At 37.2% G+C, this 18,920-nt stretch overlaps 10 protein-coding genes across 10 annotated transcripts; 4 read left to right on the forward strand and 6 right to left on the reverse strand.

Moving 5' to 3' along the window:
- Window positions 1-119: 119 nt before the first annotated feature.
- Window positions 120-1,028, forward strand: C9374_002350 (uncharacterized protein; the record flags this gene model as incomplete). Its single annotated transcript, XM_044691759.1, has 2 exons — window positions 120-471; window positions 529-1,028. 2 exons carry the CDS (start codon window positions 120-122, stop codon window positions 1,026-1,028), a joined length of 852 nt encoding a protein of 283 aa, XP_044550598.1.
- Window positions 1,029-1,115: 87 nt separating this feature from the next.
- On the reverse strand, window positions 1,116-1,590 carry C9374_002351 (uncharacterized protein; the record flags this gene model as incomplete). Its single annotated transcript, XM_044691760.1, has 3 exons — window positions 1,116-1,123; window positions 1,182-1,434; window positions 1,543-1,590. 3 exons carry the CDS (start codon window positions 1,588-1,590, stop codon window positions 1,116-1,118), a joined length of 309 nt encoding a protein of 102 aa, XP_044550599.1.
- Window positions 1,591-1,666: 76 nt separating this feature from the next.
- On the forward strand, window positions 1,667-3,270 carry C9374_002352 (uncharacterized protein; the record flags this gene model as incomplete). The annotated part of the gene is made up of 2 exons (XM_044691761.1): window positions 1,667-1,906; window positions 1,963-3,270. The coding sequence occupies 2 exons, from the start codon at window positions 1,667-1,669 to the stop codon at window positions 3,268-3,270; spliced, it is 1,548 nt and encodes a 515-aa protein (XP_044550600.1).
- A 7-nt stretch (window positions 3,271-3,277) lies between these two features.
- Window positions 3,278-5,634, reverse strand: C9374_002353 (uncharacterized protein; the record flags this gene model as incomplete). Its single annotated transcript, XM_044691762.1, has 6 exons — window positions 3,278-3,923; window positions 3,975-4,220; window positions 4,272-4,402; window positions 4,457-4,667; window positions 4,715-5,419; window positions 5,471-5,634. 6 exons carry the CDS (start codon window positions 5,632-5,634, stop codon window positions 3,278-3,280), a joined length of 2,103 nt encoding a protein of 700 aa, XP_044550601.1.
- Window positions 5,635-5,726: 92 nt separating this feature from the next.
- C9374_002354 (uncharacterized protein) lies at window positions 5,727-8,207 on the reverse strand (the record flags this gene model as incomplete). The annotated part of the gene is made up of 9 exons (XM_044691763.1): window positions 5,727-6,181; window positions 6,234-6,246; window positions 6,301-6,437; window positions 6,499-6,615; window positions 6,660-6,903; window positions 6,951-7,096; window positions 7,177-7,677; window positions 7,726-7,757; window positions 7,813-8,207. The coding sequence occupies 9 exons, from the start codon at window positions 8,205-8,207 to the stop codon at window positions 5,727-5,729; spliced, it is 2,040 nt and encodes a 679-aa protein (XP_044550602.1).
- Window positions 8,208-8,548: 341 nt separating this feature from the next.
- C9374_002355 (uncharacterized protein) lies at window positions 8,549-9,593 on the forward strand (the record flags this gene model as incomplete). The annotated part of the gene is made up of 4 exons (XM_044691764.1): window positions 8,549-8,649; window positions 8,771-8,855; window positions 9,059-9,374; window positions 9,475-9,593. The coding sequence occupies 4 exons, from the start codon at window positions 8,549-8,551 to the stop codon at window positions 9,591-9,593; spliced, it is 621 nt and encodes a 206-aa protein (XP_044550603.1).
- A 256-nt stretch (window positions 9,594-9,849) lies between these two features.
- Window positions 9,850-11,279, reverse strand: C9374_002356 (uncharacterized protein; the record flags this gene model as incomplete). Its single annotated transcript, XM_044691765.1, has 2 exons — window positions 9,850-11,141; window positions 11,192-11,279. 2 exons carry the CDS (start codon window positions 11,277-11,279, stop codon window positions 9,850-9,852), a joined length of 1,380 nt encoding a protein of 459 aa, XP_044550604.1.
- A 161-nt stretch (window positions 11,280-11,440) lies between these two features.
- On the reverse strand, window positions 11,441-13,323 carry C9374_002357 (uncharacterized protein; the record flags this gene model as incomplete). The annotated part of the gene is made up of 5 exons (XM_044691766.1): window positions 11,441-12,045; window positions 12,100-12,707; window positions 12,755-12,816; window positions 12,861-12,932; window positions 12,985-13,323. 5 exons carry the CDS (start codon window positions 13,321-13,323, stop codon window positions 11,441-11,443), a joined length of 1,686 nt encoding a protein of 561 aa, XP_044550605.1.
- A 238-nt stretch (window positions 13,324-13,561) lies between these two features.
- On the forward strand, window positions 13,562-16,123 carry C9374_002358 (uncharacterized protein; the record flags this gene model as incomplete). Its single annotated transcript, XM_044691767.1, has 4 exons — window positions 13,562-13,898; window positions 14,034-14,392; window positions 14,451-15,267; window positions 15,321-16,123. 4 exons carry the CDS (start codon window positions 13,562-13,564, stop codon window positions 16,121-16,123), a joined length of 2,316 nt encoding a protein of 771 aa, XP_044550606.1.
- A 2-nt stretch (window positions 16,124-16,125) lies between these two features.
- On the reverse strand, window positions 16,126-18,333 carry C9374_002359 (uncharacterized protein; the record flags this gene model as incomplete). The annotated part of the gene is made up of 3 exons (XM_044691768.1): window positions 16,126-16,399; window positions 16,450-16,562; window positions 16,615-18,333. 3 exons carry the CDS (start codon window positions 18,331-18,333, stop codon window positions 16,126-16,128), a joined length of 2,106 nt encoding a protein of 701 aa, XP_044550607.1.
- Between the last annotated feature and the right edge of the window lie 587 nt (window positions 18,334-18,920).

The raw sequence follows: 18,920 nt of genomic DNA on the forward strand, positions 1-18,920 counted from the left end.
CGAGAAAGCATGAGTCTTTGCCCGCCACTGTTACAAAAGCTCAAAATTGTTGAACACACCATCGTATTAAAAAAAATAACCTAACTTTGAATACACCAGACTATTACACTACTCACAACATGTCCAATATCTTCTCATTCTTCGGTCAAGAAATCAAGACTGGTCAACCACAAACCTTTGAAATCCCATTCGGTGAAGTTGTTCTCCATCTCTCCACTATTGCTCTCGCTAAAGATACTCCAAAGGGCTCAATTACTAGAGTCTACGTTCACACTGTGGATGATGAGGCAGACAACGAAAAGGACACCAAGTTTGTTGTTTGTACTCTTGTTGGAAAGGAGAAGGAATCTGTTGTTGTTGATTTGAACTTTAGCGAGGATGTTGCTTTCTCTTTGGAGACTACTGCTGGAGATGATGTTGCTGTCCACGTTACCGGTTATATCAACTTGGTTGGCGAAGAGGATGAAGAAGGTGAGTATGGTGGCTATTCTTTCATTGATGATGAAGAAGTTGATGGTGATGATTCAGACGAAGAGAAGAACAAAATTTTGAGACAAATGTTGGAAGAAGAGGATGAAGATGAGGATGACGAAGATTTCAAGCCAGATTTGAATGAGTCCACTGAGTCTGCCACTAAAATTGAGGAGTTGACTGACGAAGATGAAGTTGAGCCCCCAATGGGTGGTGATGAAGAGGATGATGAGGCACTTGATGATGAAGTCGCTGAAATTGTCATGACCAAGGTTACCGCTCTTGAGGAAAAGCTCGGAAGAGAGGCTACTGATGCTGAAATCAAGAAAATTTTGGATGAGGTTCAAAAGAAGGCTGCTCAACCAAAGCAAGAAGAAAAGAAGCAACCAGCTAAGCAACAACAACAACAAAAGCAAGCTCCAAAGAAGGAAACACCAAAGGAATCTCCAAAGAAGCAAGCTCCAAAGCAAGATGAAAGCTCAAAGAAGAGGAAACAAGAAGAAGCCATCGGAAACAACAACAACAAGAAGAACAAGAAGAATAAGAAGAAGAAGTAAATCTAAGAAGCAGTCACAACAATAAATTTCGATTTCCAAAAGATTTTGATTTATTTCTTTTGTGTTTCGAATCATGCGAACTTTTATTTACAAAGCTGATGACAAAAAATCGTAAAAATTGAATAAATCCCTCAAAACGCAGAATAAACATACCCTTGAACACAAGAACTGCCAAATTTCCGTTAAAATATAAATACAAAAGATTCTTTGCTTCATGAGTTATTGAAAATCCAAAGCCCTCTCCAATCAAACAATGCCAAGATTTTCCATACTTTTTATCCATTTGAATTTTAATTGCTTTTGCAGCGTTTTCATAATTTTGAGGTTGTTTTTCCAATGCTGTCTCAATAGCAGAAGACACAGTCTCTACACAATCAATTCTCATATCCTCTGGCATATCACAATGCTTTGATTTTAGTCCGATTATGAAAAAGTTAGCATCACATATCCGAAATGTCAATGTGTTGTATGATGATGATGATGATGACAAAGAAGTGACTCCCTTTCCACCTACCCTCACAAGAGCCAAATTATTTGCTGGATTTGCCTCTGTTTGTTCCATTTTTTGTAAATTGAAATGGCGCCACCTCAAAGGACTCCATCAAAAAAGGTCTGGCACTGTGAAGCTTCACAAAAAAATGAGCCTTAATGACTCTGCCGTGATGGTTGAGGCACAGGACGAACACGAATATGGCATGAAGGAGTCCCTCTACGAGAGAGGCAGAAAGTTTTTAGACAATAGGGAACAAAAGTTAATGAAGGAAAGAGAAAGATTGGAATCAAGAGGAGAGAATGAGTGCACTTTTCAACCAACAATTTCGAAAAAGGCTAAAAAACTCGTTAGAGAAGAGAATTTATATGAATTCAATAGCAAATGGGTAGGTGTTACTAATGAATAACTCCTTTTATCTTTCCGCAACTTTGATCTTTGAAGAAATCAAAAGTAGACCAAAATCTTGAGGAACTGCGAGCAAAACAAGCTCAGAGGGAGGAAGAAACGATATTCTCTAAACCTGCTCCTCTCTCTTTGGTATCCCAATTTATCATAATGAAGAAGATGGAACAAAAGGAATATAGTGGTCCAATATCGGGATGGGAAAAAAGATTTGATGAGTTTCGACAAAAACCATCGGGTGTAGATGATGAGCAATATGATTTTTCTCCCAAAATCAATGAAAAGTCAGCCTTACTTGCACAAAAACATAGGTCCGAGCAGGAAGCAGTTTTGGATCCCTTTGAAAGATTGTATGAAGATTCTAAAAGAAAGAAAGACGAAGATCTTTCATGGACAAAGAAAGAGAAAAGAAAGAACAACACTTCAGAACACAATACCAGCTCCAACAGCACAGATGATGAAAAAAACAAAACCAAGCTTGCTGAATTGGAATTTTACAAAAAGGTAATGGAAAGGCAATCAGAAGCTGAAAGAAAGAAAGCCAAGCTCAAGGAGGATGAAAACGACAAATATTCATTTAAACCACATATCAACAGACACTCTTTAGATTTAGCAAAACACATTGAAAGACAGCCGTTGTACTCGCCAAGGAAGACACAAGAGGATCAAAGTTCTATTAACATTAATGACAGCCAAAACGCCCATAAAAAGAAATTTGAGGTGGAATCCTTTCTTCAAAGGAGGTTGCAAAAAGAAAAGCAACGTCAAGACAAGATCAAGCAAATGAAACATGACATAGACGAGCTTGAAATGAAGGAATGCACTTTCAAGCCTATTATTAATCCCAAGTCTCTTGAGCTTGCTTCTCTGTGGATTGAATCTTTTGACAAAGATTTGGAGGAATTATACGAGTTTGATCCTCGCTTTAACAACTCAGGATCTCCAAAGGCATATCTCAAAAAGCATTCCAGCAATTACATTGACTACTCCATTTCCCCTAAACACAATACTTCATCTGCTGATAGAAAGAAAGCTGTTGACAGCAAAGCTAGTTTGATTATTAATTCTCTTTTTGATGAAAATTCAGTTGTAAAAGACAGAACTCCTTATCGACGTACTCCTACTAGTACTTCAAAGAGCACACCCATAAAATCCCCAGGTGCACCTTCAGATATCTCCCCACTCATTCATTCTGATTCAAAGAAAGAAGGTGCAATAACTCCTTCCACTAATACGAAACATATCGACGATTTTGACGATGACGAGCTGGCATCAATAGAAAATGAAATGCAATCTGCCATTAAGGAGTTTGAAGAATGGAGTCAATTCGACAACTTGTCCCTGTAATCTTAAATTAGGTAATAAAACTTTGTATTTCTTTCGAAATTGAAGATATTGATTCTTTGAGCTCAACAATTTTTGAAGGATTCTCTATCCAATGTAAATCTACTCTTCCGTCCATATATCCAATTGCAACTCTGTCATTCTTGTTGAAAGACTTCAAAAGCTCATGTTGATTGTTAACAGCAATACGTTGAGTCTTATCTTTTTGTGAGAGGCTCAGTATTCCTAACTTGCAACTCACTCGGTTGACCCTATCTTTTTCTTGTCCTTTGAGAACAACTTTCTCGTGAGCAACCACAACATCTTGTTGAGAAAGATTTAGTACTAACAGGTCGTCTTCGCTTGTTAGCACATAAAACTGTGAAGGATCCACAGAACTCCATTTTACATCTACAATACAACAATTACAATGATTTCTAAAGTTAATAATTGGATCCTCATATCCCTTCATGTAGATAGCAAATAGCCCATTATCGAATCCTGCAAGAAAATATTGAGGCATAAATATTGAGAAATCAATGCATGTCACACGAGACGTTAAATGATGAATATTGGAAGAATATCCATCTTTCCTTTTAACGCTGTTATAGGGTTTTACATTCTCAATAAATCTTCCTCTACGTAAAATTTGCCCAAAATCTGTACCAACAACAAATCTTGAAAACGAAAACATTATTCAAAGGAGAACAGAGAACCAAATAACTTACTGCGATGGGTCATCAGGATCAATTTCTAAGCAAGAAGCAGCAGAAATGGATGGAATGAAAGAGTTGTGTTCCACTTGCTCTACTGGATTAATTCCTTTAAGAATGGTTGCCGCAAGGCTTGTTTCAACTTCAGCTCTCTTTAAATTAAGATCCAGTGCTGGTTCACCAAAAATGTTCATTCTTCCGCTATTCACGAGTTTTACTTTTCCTCCAATGCTTAGTCCAAATTCTGAGTCTGCCAAACTACTACTCCAATGAAGAAGAGCATATATTTCATTTCAGAACCAAATAACTTACTGTTGCGAGAGGAACATTACCAACCAAAAGATTACATTTCCTGCTTCGTCTAACGAAATAAAGTAATCTCCCATGGATCGAACCTCTTTGGAATAAATAGAGAGAGAGGCGCTGATAGATTTCACATTGGTCTAATTAAATTTGAATGTTAGAAATATATTAAATTTGGTGAATTTTACACCTACCACTGAGCAAAGATGAGTTTCTCCAAACATATTAGCAGTAGAAAAGGAGGGAAATATAGTAGAAATAAAGCCATCTCCAATTTGAATGGTTTTTGGTTTTTGGTTGCAATCCCACACGACAATTGAACCATCCTTACACCCTCCAATAACAATATGAGGACGATCGAGAAGACAGCAAACAGACGAGAGCTCTGACCCACATCGTAGACACCTTTTAAAAATCCAATGTTAGGGGTTCCATGTTGCATGTATACTTACATGGTTGGAGATCTTTCGTTGAGAGGATCCCAAATACATATCAATCCTTCCTCCAAAATGCTAGAATCTGTTTTTGATGGACCATAGCACACTATCATTTGATTATCCTTACTGAATGTTATTTCTCTAACTTCTCGATCCTTTGTTAAGGGAATTGAAAAAACAGAAAAATTAGAGCTGAATTTAAACATTGACTCTCTCTTTTTAGAATCTTCACTAGCTGATTTTGAATCTGTGTTGGACTCCAAAATCCTGTCACACACTGGATAGACAGCTTTCAAAAATCTTGAAAGTGTTAAGGAATTAAATTTGAATTTGTCCATACTATTTTTTGGCGTACTTTTGTTGGATATTCCAAGATCTTCAGGAGCTTGTACTCCTCTTGAAAGTTGAGTTTGCGGAATTGTGTTCATTCCCATTTCCTTTCTTTCATCAATCGGAGGGCATTGAGTTGACACGTTAAGAGTTGCATCTTTTCCAAATGATCTTTGATACATTTCATAATCCGAAAGAGGAGGCAGGTCAATGATTTCGAAAGAAATGTTGTCGAGCGAAATGAGTTCCAATAATTTGCTCGCTCTGTCGTGCTTCTTTTGAATCTTTTCTAGCCTCTCCTTCTCCTCTTTAGAAAGAGTTGGTTTAATTTTGATTGTTTTAAAAGCATCCTCCTCTTGGTTTTTGACGACCGGAAATTCAACCTCTTTACTACATTATGGCGAACGTAAATACAACCAATGTAGTTCGTTTACGACTTACCTGTTGAGCACCGCCGGAGCAGGTGTGTTTCTATTCACGGTTGTACTGGTGTTTACCTGTGGCTGCTTTGAGGGAATAACCGTCTGAGGAGGAGAAATTTCATCATCATCTTCAAAATCCTCTTCGAAGTCGTCCTCAAAATCATCAAATTCGTAATCGCTCATTTTTTCTACAAGTACTCAGAACATGACAGTCATTGTAAGTATATTTTCAAAAATTGTATTCAGTGGCGGGGAAAGAAATACGAATAACACGTCTATTTTGCAAACTTAGAAATCAAGACGTTGGATTGATTGATAAGATCTTTCAAGTTGTCCAATTGTTTGGTGGGAATGTGACCCAAATATTCATGCTCGAGCTTGACATAGATTGCTTTTTTGAGAGAGTTGATAAATAGCGTTTCGCCCTTGTCATCTGAGGACACGGTTGAAGTTGCTGGCCGAGGAGAGAAAAGAAGGTTGACAGGCAATAAATTGCTATCATTGTCTGCTTCGTCATCATCATCGTCATCGCCGCTCTGTCCTTTTTCTGATTTGTCAGACATGTTCTTGAGATTGAGATAGGTCTGGCTTGTGAGATTATCCAATTTTGCTTCCTTTTGTTTGATAATTGTCACTGCTTCATTTTCACCTCCTGCTTCTGTAATTTTCATTAACACATTTGAATACGATTCCTGTACAATAGATAAGAAAATATTTACAATAGCGCAAACTACAACAAGTAGCAGCATGATTAAATTGAACATCTCTGAGATTATACTTACTAAATAATAATAACTATACCATTGTGAAAGGTTAATGATAATGAACGAAGAAAAGATGAATACTTACGAAAATTAAGGTGTACATTCTTCCTAGCACTTTGTGGAATAAACTAAATGCAAATATCTTTTCGAAAACAATTCTCAAATTGTCACCATGCATTGCACTATATAATGTGACCATGGTTCCATCAACATCTTTAAAGTCTATTAGTTTAACAATGTCGTTTCAATCTTGTGATGCTAAATTACTGGATTGTGAACTTACAATTAGAGTAAAAACCGAACCACATAACGCCACAACAAACAAAGCCTGCAAATATTGGAGAAATACTTCCAACATATCTCAGAACAGTTGGAATTGATTTGGTAAAGGCTCTTGCGACTTTTAAAGGAGTTAGATTCAATTATTATCAAAATTCTACTAACCTAAATAGAACTTGGCTTGATAGTTAAAATACTTGGTCAAGTTAATAAGTGAACAGAATGATCCAACTCCAAGACATGTCTGGGAAAAAACGTCCATCGTTTCATTTGTGACTGTTTTGATGATCATGGCAAGAAAGCCAAGAATTAGTAGGGTGTCCTTGAGAAACGCTACGAAAAGAGAAAATCCCAAATATTCAGACAATAACGTCGCAAATCTAAGCATCTTGTTCGTTTTTCTACGTTTCTATTTTTGCTATTGAATATGCTTTTTATCGAGAGCTATATACTTACGTAGAACACTCGTACTCTGGTTATTAAAGATTTGGAATAGAACCCCAAGGAAAGAGCAGATACCAAGCATAGAAAGAGGCCCACATAGCCTCTGGGTCGCTTAAAAATTGAAGTGTAAAAATCAGAATCATTTGCAACACAATTTTCTACAATGTCAGAAAGGAAAATAGAAAAGTTTAAAAATTGATTTTAAATGTGAGTATTGCTTCTCATAAAATATACTTACCATAATTTCTGTTCAATTGCAAATCTACTCTCCCACCTCCAATAAATTTGTAAAAGAACTGAACAGTCCATTTGTAACAACTTGGATAACCTGGCAAGCTTGTATCAAGAGTAATTATCTTGAAAAATAGTTCTATATACTGGATTCTATCCACAACATATTTCAACTCGTCTCCTGTTACATTAAACAACGTTCCTAATGGATCATCCTGTGTTAAATTTTCATAAACTGAAACAGAGTCAGAAAAAAGAACTGAAGAAATGTCACTCCTTGCTATAAATCTCCAGTCTACTATGGAAGGGTCTGAGTCGTACACTGTTTCATTGGACAAGAGTTGACGGGGGTTTTCCTTGAGCATTTGTACATGCAATTTAACAATATCTTGCCCTGTGGGAATAACCACGCTCACAGAATTATCTTGAATGGAATAGTATTTCAACACGATCGATTGGATGCTCTTTTGTAAATCATCAACATTGTAAATATAACTTGTATAAAAACCTAAGGAAAATTAAATGAAATAACTTGAATGAGTATCATATCACATACCATCGTCATTTTCCTTAATTCCTTCAAATCCACTGAAATGACCGTTCATCGAAATTGAAATTTTTCTTTAAATAAAGGCAGACTTACGCTGGCATGAAGAAATTTGCGAATGAGGTTGAAATATCCGTTTTGTAATTCTTGAACTCGGAAACATAGAAAGCAACAAATAACATTACTAAAATCACTTGAAGAATGTCAATAATCATTTTAGTTGGAAAGACTCGGTACTTCAAAAACTTTTGAATCAGTGATAGTTGGATAGCATCATCTTCTCCAATATCTTGAGGAAGAACGGTTTGCTTCAAAAATCGATAGGAACGTGTGAAGAATGTTGGAGTCTCTACAATTACACGAGTGTTTGATGGCAAATTATCATCTTGAATGCTATTGATACTGTGTCTATTATTGTTATTTAAATTTGCGCTTTCATCATCAGAGTCATGTAGCAAGGAAACTTGAAGGCTGTTGTTGTTGGTAGACATTTCTCGGGACGGAATGTCTTGGAATAATTTCAATAAATTGGTTTTTAAAGTGCTAATGAAACAGCATCGGGATATTGTTGATTTTTTTGAATGCGAGACTCTCTCATCAGAATGATTACAAAGGGATTCTGAAAAGGCTCCAATAGATGATTTATTGAAATGATTTGATGTTAAAAGCAACGTGTAGAATTATTATGACTATAACTTTCATTACACTGTTGTGACTTTGTACCCAACCATCTGCAAAAGTTGTGAAAGCAGAGATTACCAGGGAGGTCTCATTCTCCGAAAAAAATTCTCAAGATTAGAAGCCTCGGTTCTTGTTTGGAATAGCCGTTGAAATGAGTTCAAGAAAAAAGGTGCTGTTGAAGGTGATTATCCTTGGTGATTCTGGTGTTGGTAAAACCAGTCTTATGAACCAATATGTAAACAAGAAATTTAGGTATGTTTTTAATTGTTTGAATATTGGTTGGACTAAACATTTTTTTAATCATCATCGCAATAATTTATTGTTTTTATTATTATTTCGTGATTGTTATTTGTTGACGATGAAATTACTGTAGTAATCAATACAAGGCCACCATTGGTGCAGATTTTCTTACCAAGGAAGTGATGGTAGATGATCGCCTTGTTACTATGCAAATTTGGGTAGGTTTAGTAGTTGTGCACATTCATTCACTGAGGCAACGATTTTCCAATCTTCGGACGTCTACTGCTCTTGTGATGACGGTTTTTGAATATATGTAACTCTTCTCAATTTCCGATGTCAACGGTATTGGTTGTGATGTGAAATATCGCAATTTATGCATTCAAATGTGTTATTCGAATACCAAAATGACTATGATAAATAGGATACTGCTGGTCAAGAACGTTTTCAATCTTTGGGAGTAGCTTTCTACAGAGGAGCAGATTCATGTGTGCTCGTTTTTGATGCCACTGTTGCAAAGACATTTGAGAACATCAACTCATGGAGAGATGAATTTTTAATACAAGCTGGTCCACCAGATCCAGATAACTTCCCATTTGTCGTTATTGCTAACAAGATTGACCTGGAACCACAACGTGTCGTTCCACAAAAGAGAGCTCTTGCTTGGTGTAAAGCCAAGGGTAACATCCCTTACTTTGAATGCTCAGCAAAGGATGGTACAAATGTGGAACAAGCTTTCCGTAAGTGTTGATTAGTTGAGCTCTGTAATTTTTGACCTTGTCTTTCAAAACTGTGCGACGAATATCAACGCAACTATTTTTCGGATAATATATTATTCAGAAACCATTGCAAGAAACGCTCTAGGAAAGGAAGAAGATACACCTTTCAATACTGGTACAGGTATCACTGAGTTCCCTGACGAACCACAGCCAAAGAAAAATGGAGGATGTTGTGGATAATACTTTTATCACAAATCTCTTTATCTTTGCCAATTTTGATAAGTAACAGTAGCTGTGGCAGCATTATCATTTTCTCTACGTTACACTTGTACATATACATGCCATTAAACATGATATTCAAATTTTCTGGTATGATTAGTGTTGCTGTTTTATCTCTCTGCTTTCGCCGATTGGTGTGAATTGGTGAGATGCAACTATTTTATTCGATAAAGATACATAGTAAGTTTCATCACCCTTAAAGATTCCACATATAAAATTAACGTTCATGACAAGGGTGTATGTAAGTTGTGGATAGATTAGAATGAGGTTTGGTCTCCTCAACAAATTTCTCTCCAAACAACTCATTCAGACTTGGTAGAAGCTTGGGTTGAATTGCAAGATGGCCTTGAGATTTTGACTTTACAAACACTGGCCTTGCAATGTGCAGAGATGTAGAGGAAGGAAAGTTCTCAACGTGAGGCTGATGGTGCAGACCTGATTGCTCATTACAATTAGTAAATTGCGTAGATGAAGTCAGGAACGTGGACGCATTTGTTGTTAAGCTGGTGGTGACATTTTGAACCAGATTTTGAACGTTTCCTGCACATGTGCTAATGGCTGAGCTTTCTTTCTTCTTTTGAATTCTTTTTGGTTGCATGACTGCAGTGAGAGAGGAACTTTTTTTAAGGGGTGGAGGCTTGGTTGCATTTTGTGAGGTTCTTCTCAACAATGCACTCTCTTGATCGACCTCCACGTTCGAAAAAGAGGTTGAAAGATCACTCAAACTGCTACTGCTACTACATGTGCTGATACTATTGCTACTCACTTGAGAATATACAGGTTGATTTTGAGGGGGAATGGGTATTTGGTGTAGTTGACAAGAGGGGTTTTCCATAGAAAAACCAATAAGAGGTCGAGAATGCATGCTTTGTTGATCCTGATGATTAGAAAATGAAATTGAATTATGACTATTTGCTTTCATCAACTTGGGTCTTGCTAGTGTTAGATTTGATGATGAATGAAGGGCATGATCTGAGTTGAAATAATTCTGAGAATTGCTTCCAGAAAATGCCGAGAAAATGTCTCCAGCAACATTAGAAAACTGAGTAGTTGAGGTGGAGGCACGTAGTGGCGAACAACAAATCTTCATTTGTGGCTGCTCTACTGGCTGCACATGATGCTGTATATTGGGCGGAGGTGAAGATGTGCTCGTCCAATTCATTGCTGAGGAATCGGTATGTAAGGGAAAAGGTTGTTGTACGGACAAGTTAATGTTGGTGTGAGAAGTTGGAAATGAAATATACTCTGTGTTCAATGGATGGGCAATGTTTGATGAAGGTTCCTGATGGTTTTGAATGGATGCCAATGAAAAGTCAGAGGTCTCTATCTCCTTCTCCGATGAATAAATAATATCTGAATTATTTCTGATGAATTCTGCTACTCTAAGCTTAAAAGTTTCTTCATCGATTGTATCGTTCTCCTTTAGCAGAATGGAACGTATTCTACGGTAAGGCCATCTTGAAATGCCGTATTGCCTGCAAAACTTCTTCAGTAAAGTTTGGCAAATACCTTTAAGGGTTTGTTTGAACATTGGTTGAATTCATTAAAGCATTACTTACCCATGTCATCCGCAGCTTTTTGAAGAGGGAGATAAAAGCGTTGTGATATTTCATCTAAGGTAGGCTTCTTCTTTGGTGTGGGTGGCATTGTTTTTTAATGAAGCCCAAGATGGGACCTCCCTTTTCAGATTTGTTCCAAATCTGAACTTGAGTGGTTGTGCGCCCGTTAAGTCTAGCAAGAGAGAACCACCTTTTTCACATCGGACGCTTAGACTCCATCCATGAATTGATGATAAATGCTTTATTAGGCTAGTCTTTTTTCACTTTCTTAGCTTCCGTAGATGGCGATTCATTTTCTAACGCTTGGTCAAGCTTTCGCTTTTTATCTGTGTCATCTTCTGGTGCTGTATCTTTATGGCCATTTTCTTCGGTTGTAGCGTGCATTTTCCTCTTATTCTTGAAAATAATGGTGTGTTTTTCAGATGTGTCGTCATGATGGTCGTGATTATCAGATGCATCATGTGCACAAGCATCACCATGAGTATGGGTATGAGAAGCCTCTTCTTCTTCATCCAATTCAATTGGATCTTCAAAGTCCTTCCATTTATCATCCATGGCCATCTCTTCGTCTGTGAGTAAGCATGAATCCAGTTTCGCAGAAATATCCTTCTCTGAAATGTCCATTCCAATGAAAACAAGCTCTTGTCTTCGATCTCCCCATTTCTCGTCCCAAATCTTTGCAAGACTGTTGTCATCTTTTGGCCAATCTTCTTTAGGTATGCTAGCCCAGAATCTACCTCCAGTTTCAATTCTTAGAGTATCACCTGCTTGGGACCAAAGACCATAAATATCCATCTTAGTGCAAAGCCAAAAGAATCCCTTGCTTCTTAAAACGCCGTCAAGAGCTTCCTCATCTATTAGAACAAGTAAGTAATTGAAGAAACAATAACAACAAAAAGAATACATACTGTGAATAAATTGGTCAGAAAGACGTTTTGGATGGAATGGTCTTCTTCTTCGATATGCAAAACTAGTAATTCCGTATTGTACACTCTCTGGAACATGATTTCCTTGCAATTCTTGTAGCCAACCAGCTGACTGTTGAGCTTCATTGAAATCAAACATGTTGGTATGAAAAATGCAATCAAGTGGAACTTTTCCGAATTTTGTCTTGATGAGTTTGGCTTTTGGATTCAAGTGACGAATCGTTTGTTCCAACAATCCCAACTCGTCAGCTGTTACCAAGTCAATTTTGTTGAGAATAATAACGTTTGCAAATTCAATTTGGTCTACTAGCAAATCAACGACTTGTCTGTCATCATCCGAATCATTTTGAAGATTTTTGTCTTTCAATGTTTTGCCGCTGGTGTAGTCTAAAAGCCAGTTATAAGAGTCGACGACTGTGACCATGGTATCAAGACGGGCAAGATTTTTAAGGGTAACGTTTTTGATAGGAGTAGTTTCGCTTTGATTAGATCCCTTTTCCTCCTTCAGTTTAGTTTGTTGGACGTAATTGAGGAAATCATCAACAGAAAATGTAAATGTCTCAGCAACGGGTAAAGGCTCACTTATACCACTATAAAATCGGTTATTGTTGGAATGCACACTACTTGTGTTACGTACCTCGATTCTATAATCAAGTAATCAAACTTTTTCTCGTTAGCTAATTTAGCAATTTCTTGCAGCTAAAAATGTCAAACCATAAAAAACGCGTACTGAAACTACTTACCAAGTCCTCCCTGAGCGTACAACAAATACACCCGTTTGCCATTTCTATGAGTTTTTGCTCCTTTGTATCATTCTTTTAAAGAATCATGTGATGATGATTCAAAAACTATAAACGCAATACATACCTTCAAATGGTTGATATGAACAAGTTTTGCATCAATGTTAATCTCACTCATGTCATTCACAATGACAGCAACCTTATAGCCTTCCTGATTGTTCAATACATATTTCAAAAGAGTGGTTTTACCTGCTCCTAAAAAGCCCGATAGCACAGTCACAGGAAGTCTTTGATCAGACTGATCCTGTTGCTTTCTAGGAGGACAAAGTCCTGAGGTAGTTACTTCATCCTGGTTTGTTGTTGAAGTTGATGATGAAGCATTTGTTGTTGTAGAAGCCGATGATGCTGTTGGTGTTTCCTGAGGTGTTGGCTCTGAGGCACCGACGCCGTTTACATCATGGGTCATTTTTTTTGTTTAAATTTGGAAAAATTTGAATGCGTGCTGCGTACGTTACCCCACAACGAAGAATATTCAACTCATTATTCTTCGTTAGCTTTGTGTTGATCAACACTTCTCGGAATAAAATTGAAACACAACACCCATTTGCTTTAAGAGTTGAGAGATTCTTGGGACCATAGGTTGCATTGAAAAACCAAAGATTGTTGTCTTGTGTTGTAATGAGTTCATCATCAAACACGAAAAAATGTCTTCATCTCTTCTCAAGGGCCAACAGCAACAAAACTTTGTAGACCCTTCTTCCATTGTAGTCTCGGAGAATGAAAGCGATCTTGATAAGACCATCAAGGAGGAGGTGATTTTGTGGTTTAATTCTTTCAAATCTCTCAAGACAAATGCTACAAGAAGCGCTGTTGAGAGAAGCCATCTCACTTCGCTGCTGAAGGTACCACGATCAGAACTCATGAAAGTAATGGTGAATCTAAATTTGATCGAGTTGAATACTCAGGACAAAATGATCATGTTTGATCTTAATGATTCGATATTTACCATAATTTATCCTGAATCGTACAAGCCATTGGAGGGTAAGTCGTGATCAATTTATTTCGGAAAGTTCAATGTGTAATTAATGTTGGTGGATCAATTATCGTCTTGTTGATTTAAAATTGAAATTTCTCTTGATGAATCACTAATAATATCTGATTAATTAAATTATTTAGGAGAGGGATTGATGGTGACTTCTGACGATCCTGTGCTGGAGAAGGTGGTTGCAAAAGCAAATAGATTCATTCAAAGGGACCACGCAAGCATGGGATCACCAAGTATCGCAATCAGTGTATTACTTTCAAAAATTGTAGAAATATTTGTAACCAAATCATTTGAAACACTAACTCCTGGAGTTTTAAACGCCACAGACGATATATTTGGCAAGAAATTACAAGAATTGAACCAATCCTCCAGTGTTGAGGATGACATTGAAGATGATGACGATGATGACATTATTCAAACTCCAACCCCACAAAAAGTTCACATTGGAGAACAAAAGAGCATTTTTGACATGCATCTCGAAAAAGATTTGGTAAGTTATATTCCATGCTGAGCTTATCATAGTGTATCTGTATTTATAATTATAATAGAGTGAACTCATTGAAAAACTTCAAAATGTTAGCCAAGACGAAGATTTTGAAATGTTTAGAAATGCTTGGGGTGCTTTGGCATCACAATACATTGAGTACTCCCTTACCGCCAGAAAACGTATTTTATCTGAATTGAAATTAATCAATCCTGTCAATGGTAGAAATGGGTGGAGAGTTGATTTGGTTGATGGCAACATTTATGTTTGGACTGTCTCACTTTTCAACTTTCCTACTACTTCATCGATTGCTTCTGGATTGGCGAGATTTAAAGAAAAATATCAATTTGGATCTGACGAGGTTGTTTTAGAAATTAGATTTGGAAATTATCCTGATGAACCTCCTCATTTGCGAGTGGTGTCTCCTCGCATTCAATATTTAACAGGATTAGTGCGATTCGACGGCACTATTTGTCCAGAGTTTATGACCAAGTCAAACTGGAACGAAAACAAGTTCTTGACCATTGAATCTATTATTTCAAAGGTGAAAAACATTCTCATTGACAATGATGCAAAAGTAGATCTTAGAACATTTAAGCATTATGATGTTAAAAATGCATTGAACAGCTACGTTAGACAGATGAGAGTTCTTTCAATTCCATCCAGCAACAAGTTCAAAGAGAAATATTTTATCTTTTCTTCTGCTTTCAGTAAACGGTGCTTTGACGTCTCTGTCAACTTGAAAGCCCTGGAAAAAGGAAATAAGGTACTTTTGCCAAGCGAAGCAGCTGCCAAAATTTTTGAGGACCCAAATGTTGAGCTTCCATTAATTTTTGAAATAGAGACCAGACACAGTCAAAAGATTTATTGTGGCGTTAATGGTAAGTGAAATCAAGAATTTCCAAAGTTTTAACCATTTTAACTCCGATATTAGAATTTTCGGCTCCCACTGGACAAATTATCGTTCCAGAGTGGATGTTCAACTCATTATTCATCACCGAAGGCTCTAAAGTGTCTGTGAGATGTGTCTCACTTCCTCCAGCTTCTAGTCTCAAAATTCAGCCACACAGCAAGGACTTCTACAATATCATTAATTATAAGGAAGTTTTGGAATCAACTCTTTCGAAATATAGTTGTGTCACTGAAGGGCAGTCTTTGCAAGTCTATGACGACGATAACAATGTGCATATGATAGAAATCATTGAAACTCAACCGCAACCAGCTGTTAGCGTTTTATCTAATGGAGGTTTTTTGGAGGTTGAAATTGATTTTGTTCCTGCAATTGACTTGGATGATCCTCAAGAGCTCGCTCAGATGCAAGAAAAGGAGCGTGAGAATAGAATTCAAAAGCATGAAAAGTTCAAGCAAGATGTAATCAAGCAAACACTCAAGGACAGACAAACAAAGAAGGAAGCTGTACAGAAACTTTTATCAAGCAGCACCACAGATAAAACTGTGCTGGTAAAATTCAAATTCCCTGATTCAAGCTCATGCAGTCAAAAGTTTCCTGTCAGCGCTTCATGTCTTGCATTATATCAATATGTAGAATGCCTTGATGAGACAGGTGTCTGGAAACCTTTACCGTATTCGACCAGTAAGGAGCTATCTTTGTCTACGACATTTCCAAAGATTGATATTCCAAACAATGAGAAGATTACTTTACAGAGTGCTGGTATTATTGGTCAGGCAACTATTGTCGTGTCTGAGAATGATCGATTTCCAACTAATTCCGAGTAATGTCATTTACAATCACTGTATTTGGACTCTTCCTCCAAAAGAACTCGATCAATCTTGTTTGTTAAATCATATTTAAGACTTTCAATAACAGCAATGTTGGCTTCAGCGCTTAACATTTCAATAAAGGCAAGGCAACAATTTTCATCATTTGGGTTTGTGACAAAGGAAAGGAAGACCATTGGCTCTGGAAACTCGTTCATAATTTCTGAAAAAGTGCTAGAAAAAATTTGCACAAAATTTCTTGTCAGAGGTAAAGCAGTCTCTGGCTCAGATTGTCTGTTAGGAACCATTGAGCTAATATGCTGTTTTGTGAATAGAAAACTTACTTTTGGAGTACTCTATTGATTTCCATTGCAAAGCTCATTAGATGTTCCAATAACTCGTCGCTGCACATCATTAAAATTAGACTCCATAGCAGATAATTGATATGTGAACTCTCCTTGTTGAGAATTATGTCATTTACGATATTCATTCAATCATAAGACACTTACAATTGAAGGATGTTGGCATATCTGAAGAAAAATATAAAAACAGGTCATGAAACTTCTATTATCTTTCATATTTCTTAATAATATTGGTATGAACGATAACTCCTCCAAAATAACATTGCTTAATCTTGGGATATCTGTCAAGTTTGCAAGTAACTTCAGTAAGATTAATTTCAAAGAATCGAAGAGCGATATACTTTTGATCAATAGTTTTGGAAGCATTTTCACTTCAGAGCAATAATGACCTTGTTCCAAAGCTTGTGAACAATATATTTGCAATCTTCCACAAGATGATAATGTCATCAGCATTTTGATAATTTTCTTGGCAATAAAAGAGTCATATTGTGCAATCAATGAGTGATCTGTTTCTTGCTGGTCTTTGTTTAAAAGAATTACATTGGATTGTTCGACGTATTCTAGAGCACATCGTAATTTTTGGATAAGGACAAGTATTCCTTTTCCATGAAGGATCCAATGAAGTAAATGTCTCGATTGGTCTACCCTCTCCACTACATCGTTCATAAATTGTAAGATAAATCCGACAAATTTCAAGTATTCTTCATCTCTTTTTTCAAAACGTAAAAATTCGACCAACAAATCCAAAATACCGAAGGAGACGAGTTCACGAGAGATATTAATGGAAGAGAAAACAATGGTCAACGCCAAAACTGCGTCTCTGATAACTTTACGGTCTACACACCGAGGATGAGAGCTATAACACTGATATTCAATACGTAGTTTCTCTTGGAGAGTTTGTAAAAAGCGAACACGACACGTTGCTTCACTTAATGAAATAGAAGACCCAGTAGAAATGATTTCTTCAACTATGCGGAAGAGAAATCCTTCATCCTTGAAGTTGAGAATTTGTGTTGTTTCATTATGAGGGATGATATTTGGCAGAAGTGAGGGACAACAAAGACAAGCTGATTCAATATCTTGAATGACTTGTTTCACTTCATGGTCCATACATTCCTCATCATCTGATTCTATTCGATCTGTATCTAAAAGAGTCCTTAAATTGGCGATTAAGGAGGCTTGATGACTCTCGTAAATCAAGCTGCTACTTTCAATAATGGATTGTGCAATACATTTGGAACTAGTTGCTCTCTCTGTATAGACATTCGAAATTACAGATTCCAGAGAAGAGCCAAAGGTTAATTGTCCCTGCTCAGTGTCCATTCTCTCAAACAGGTCTGTTCCTTTGACAAACACTTGAGGTGGATGCTCTAAATGATACAGTGCAGACGCGAGCAAGTCCTGTGGTGGTAGAGAGGACAACTCTTTTTGAAGCGTCTTTCTTCTCTCATCGAGAGAGTCCTTATCCAGTGGTTTTGCAACCCTTGAACTTGCGTTCCAAGAGTTTACGTTCAATGGATTCGGAGAGGGCTCTAGTATTGCCACGTCGGAACACTTTTTATCAGAAGTGGTCCTTGTCGTTGTATATTTGTTGTTCATGGCCTCGGAACTATCAGAAAGAGGTGGTTGCCCATAAGCTCCTACTGGATCACACAGGATTTGGTCATTCTTTTTCAACACTTGGGTTTCAAGGATCAGTTCTGATGAACTTGATCGAGTGTTGTTGTCCATCGGTTTCTTGATGGAAGAAGGAGAAGGAATGGAAAACAATTTCGGAGGTTGAATAGTGGGTGATGGCGAATGAGCAGAACTGCTCGTAGAAGAATCGCCATCCTGTTGACTCGAGAACGATGATGATAAGCTCATTACTCAAATACTATACAGTTTTGATTTCCAAATTTTTTGATACTTAAAAGGATATTGCCTCAAAAGCAGATATCTGTAAAGACAAATTCGATATCGAATGGATTTGTGATTGTTGGTTGCCCATCTTACATGAGCTTTCAGTGATCAGTTACCGCCAGGCTTTGAGAACAGATCAAAATCCAAATCATGATTTGGAAGTTGTGTAGATTCATGCTTTACACGTACCTCCCATCTATCAGCTGCTTCTACTCTTACAAAATTGTGAGTTTGATAGCAATGAAACCATGATCTGAAATTCAAAAACGACAACAATCCTTTTCACTTCTAAAAATTACTTCCTTCCGTGCCGAGTGTTGAGATGAGACAGAACAAAGCGTGTCAGTCCACGATTGATTGAATCGTTCGTGTGGTGGTGGCTTCTGCGTCCTCGTCTCGCCACAACCGTCTTTTGTCCCTTAATTTTCTTCCTACCATTTATATTCTTTGGCTTGTTCAATGAGTAGGGTTCGATGTCTTGTTTTGAAAAAAAACACAAGCAACAAATACAGCGAACACAACCACGCTCCACAACCAAAACCACCACCACT

The sequence above is a fragment of the Naegleria lovaniensis genome (genome assembly GCF_003324165.1).
Source record: "Naegleria lovaniensis strain ATCC 30569 chromosome Unknown tig015, whole genome shotgun sequence".
Taxonomy (NCBI): Eukaryota; Heterolobosea; class Eutetramitea; order Acrasida; family Naegleriidae; genus Naegleria; species Naegleria lovaniensis.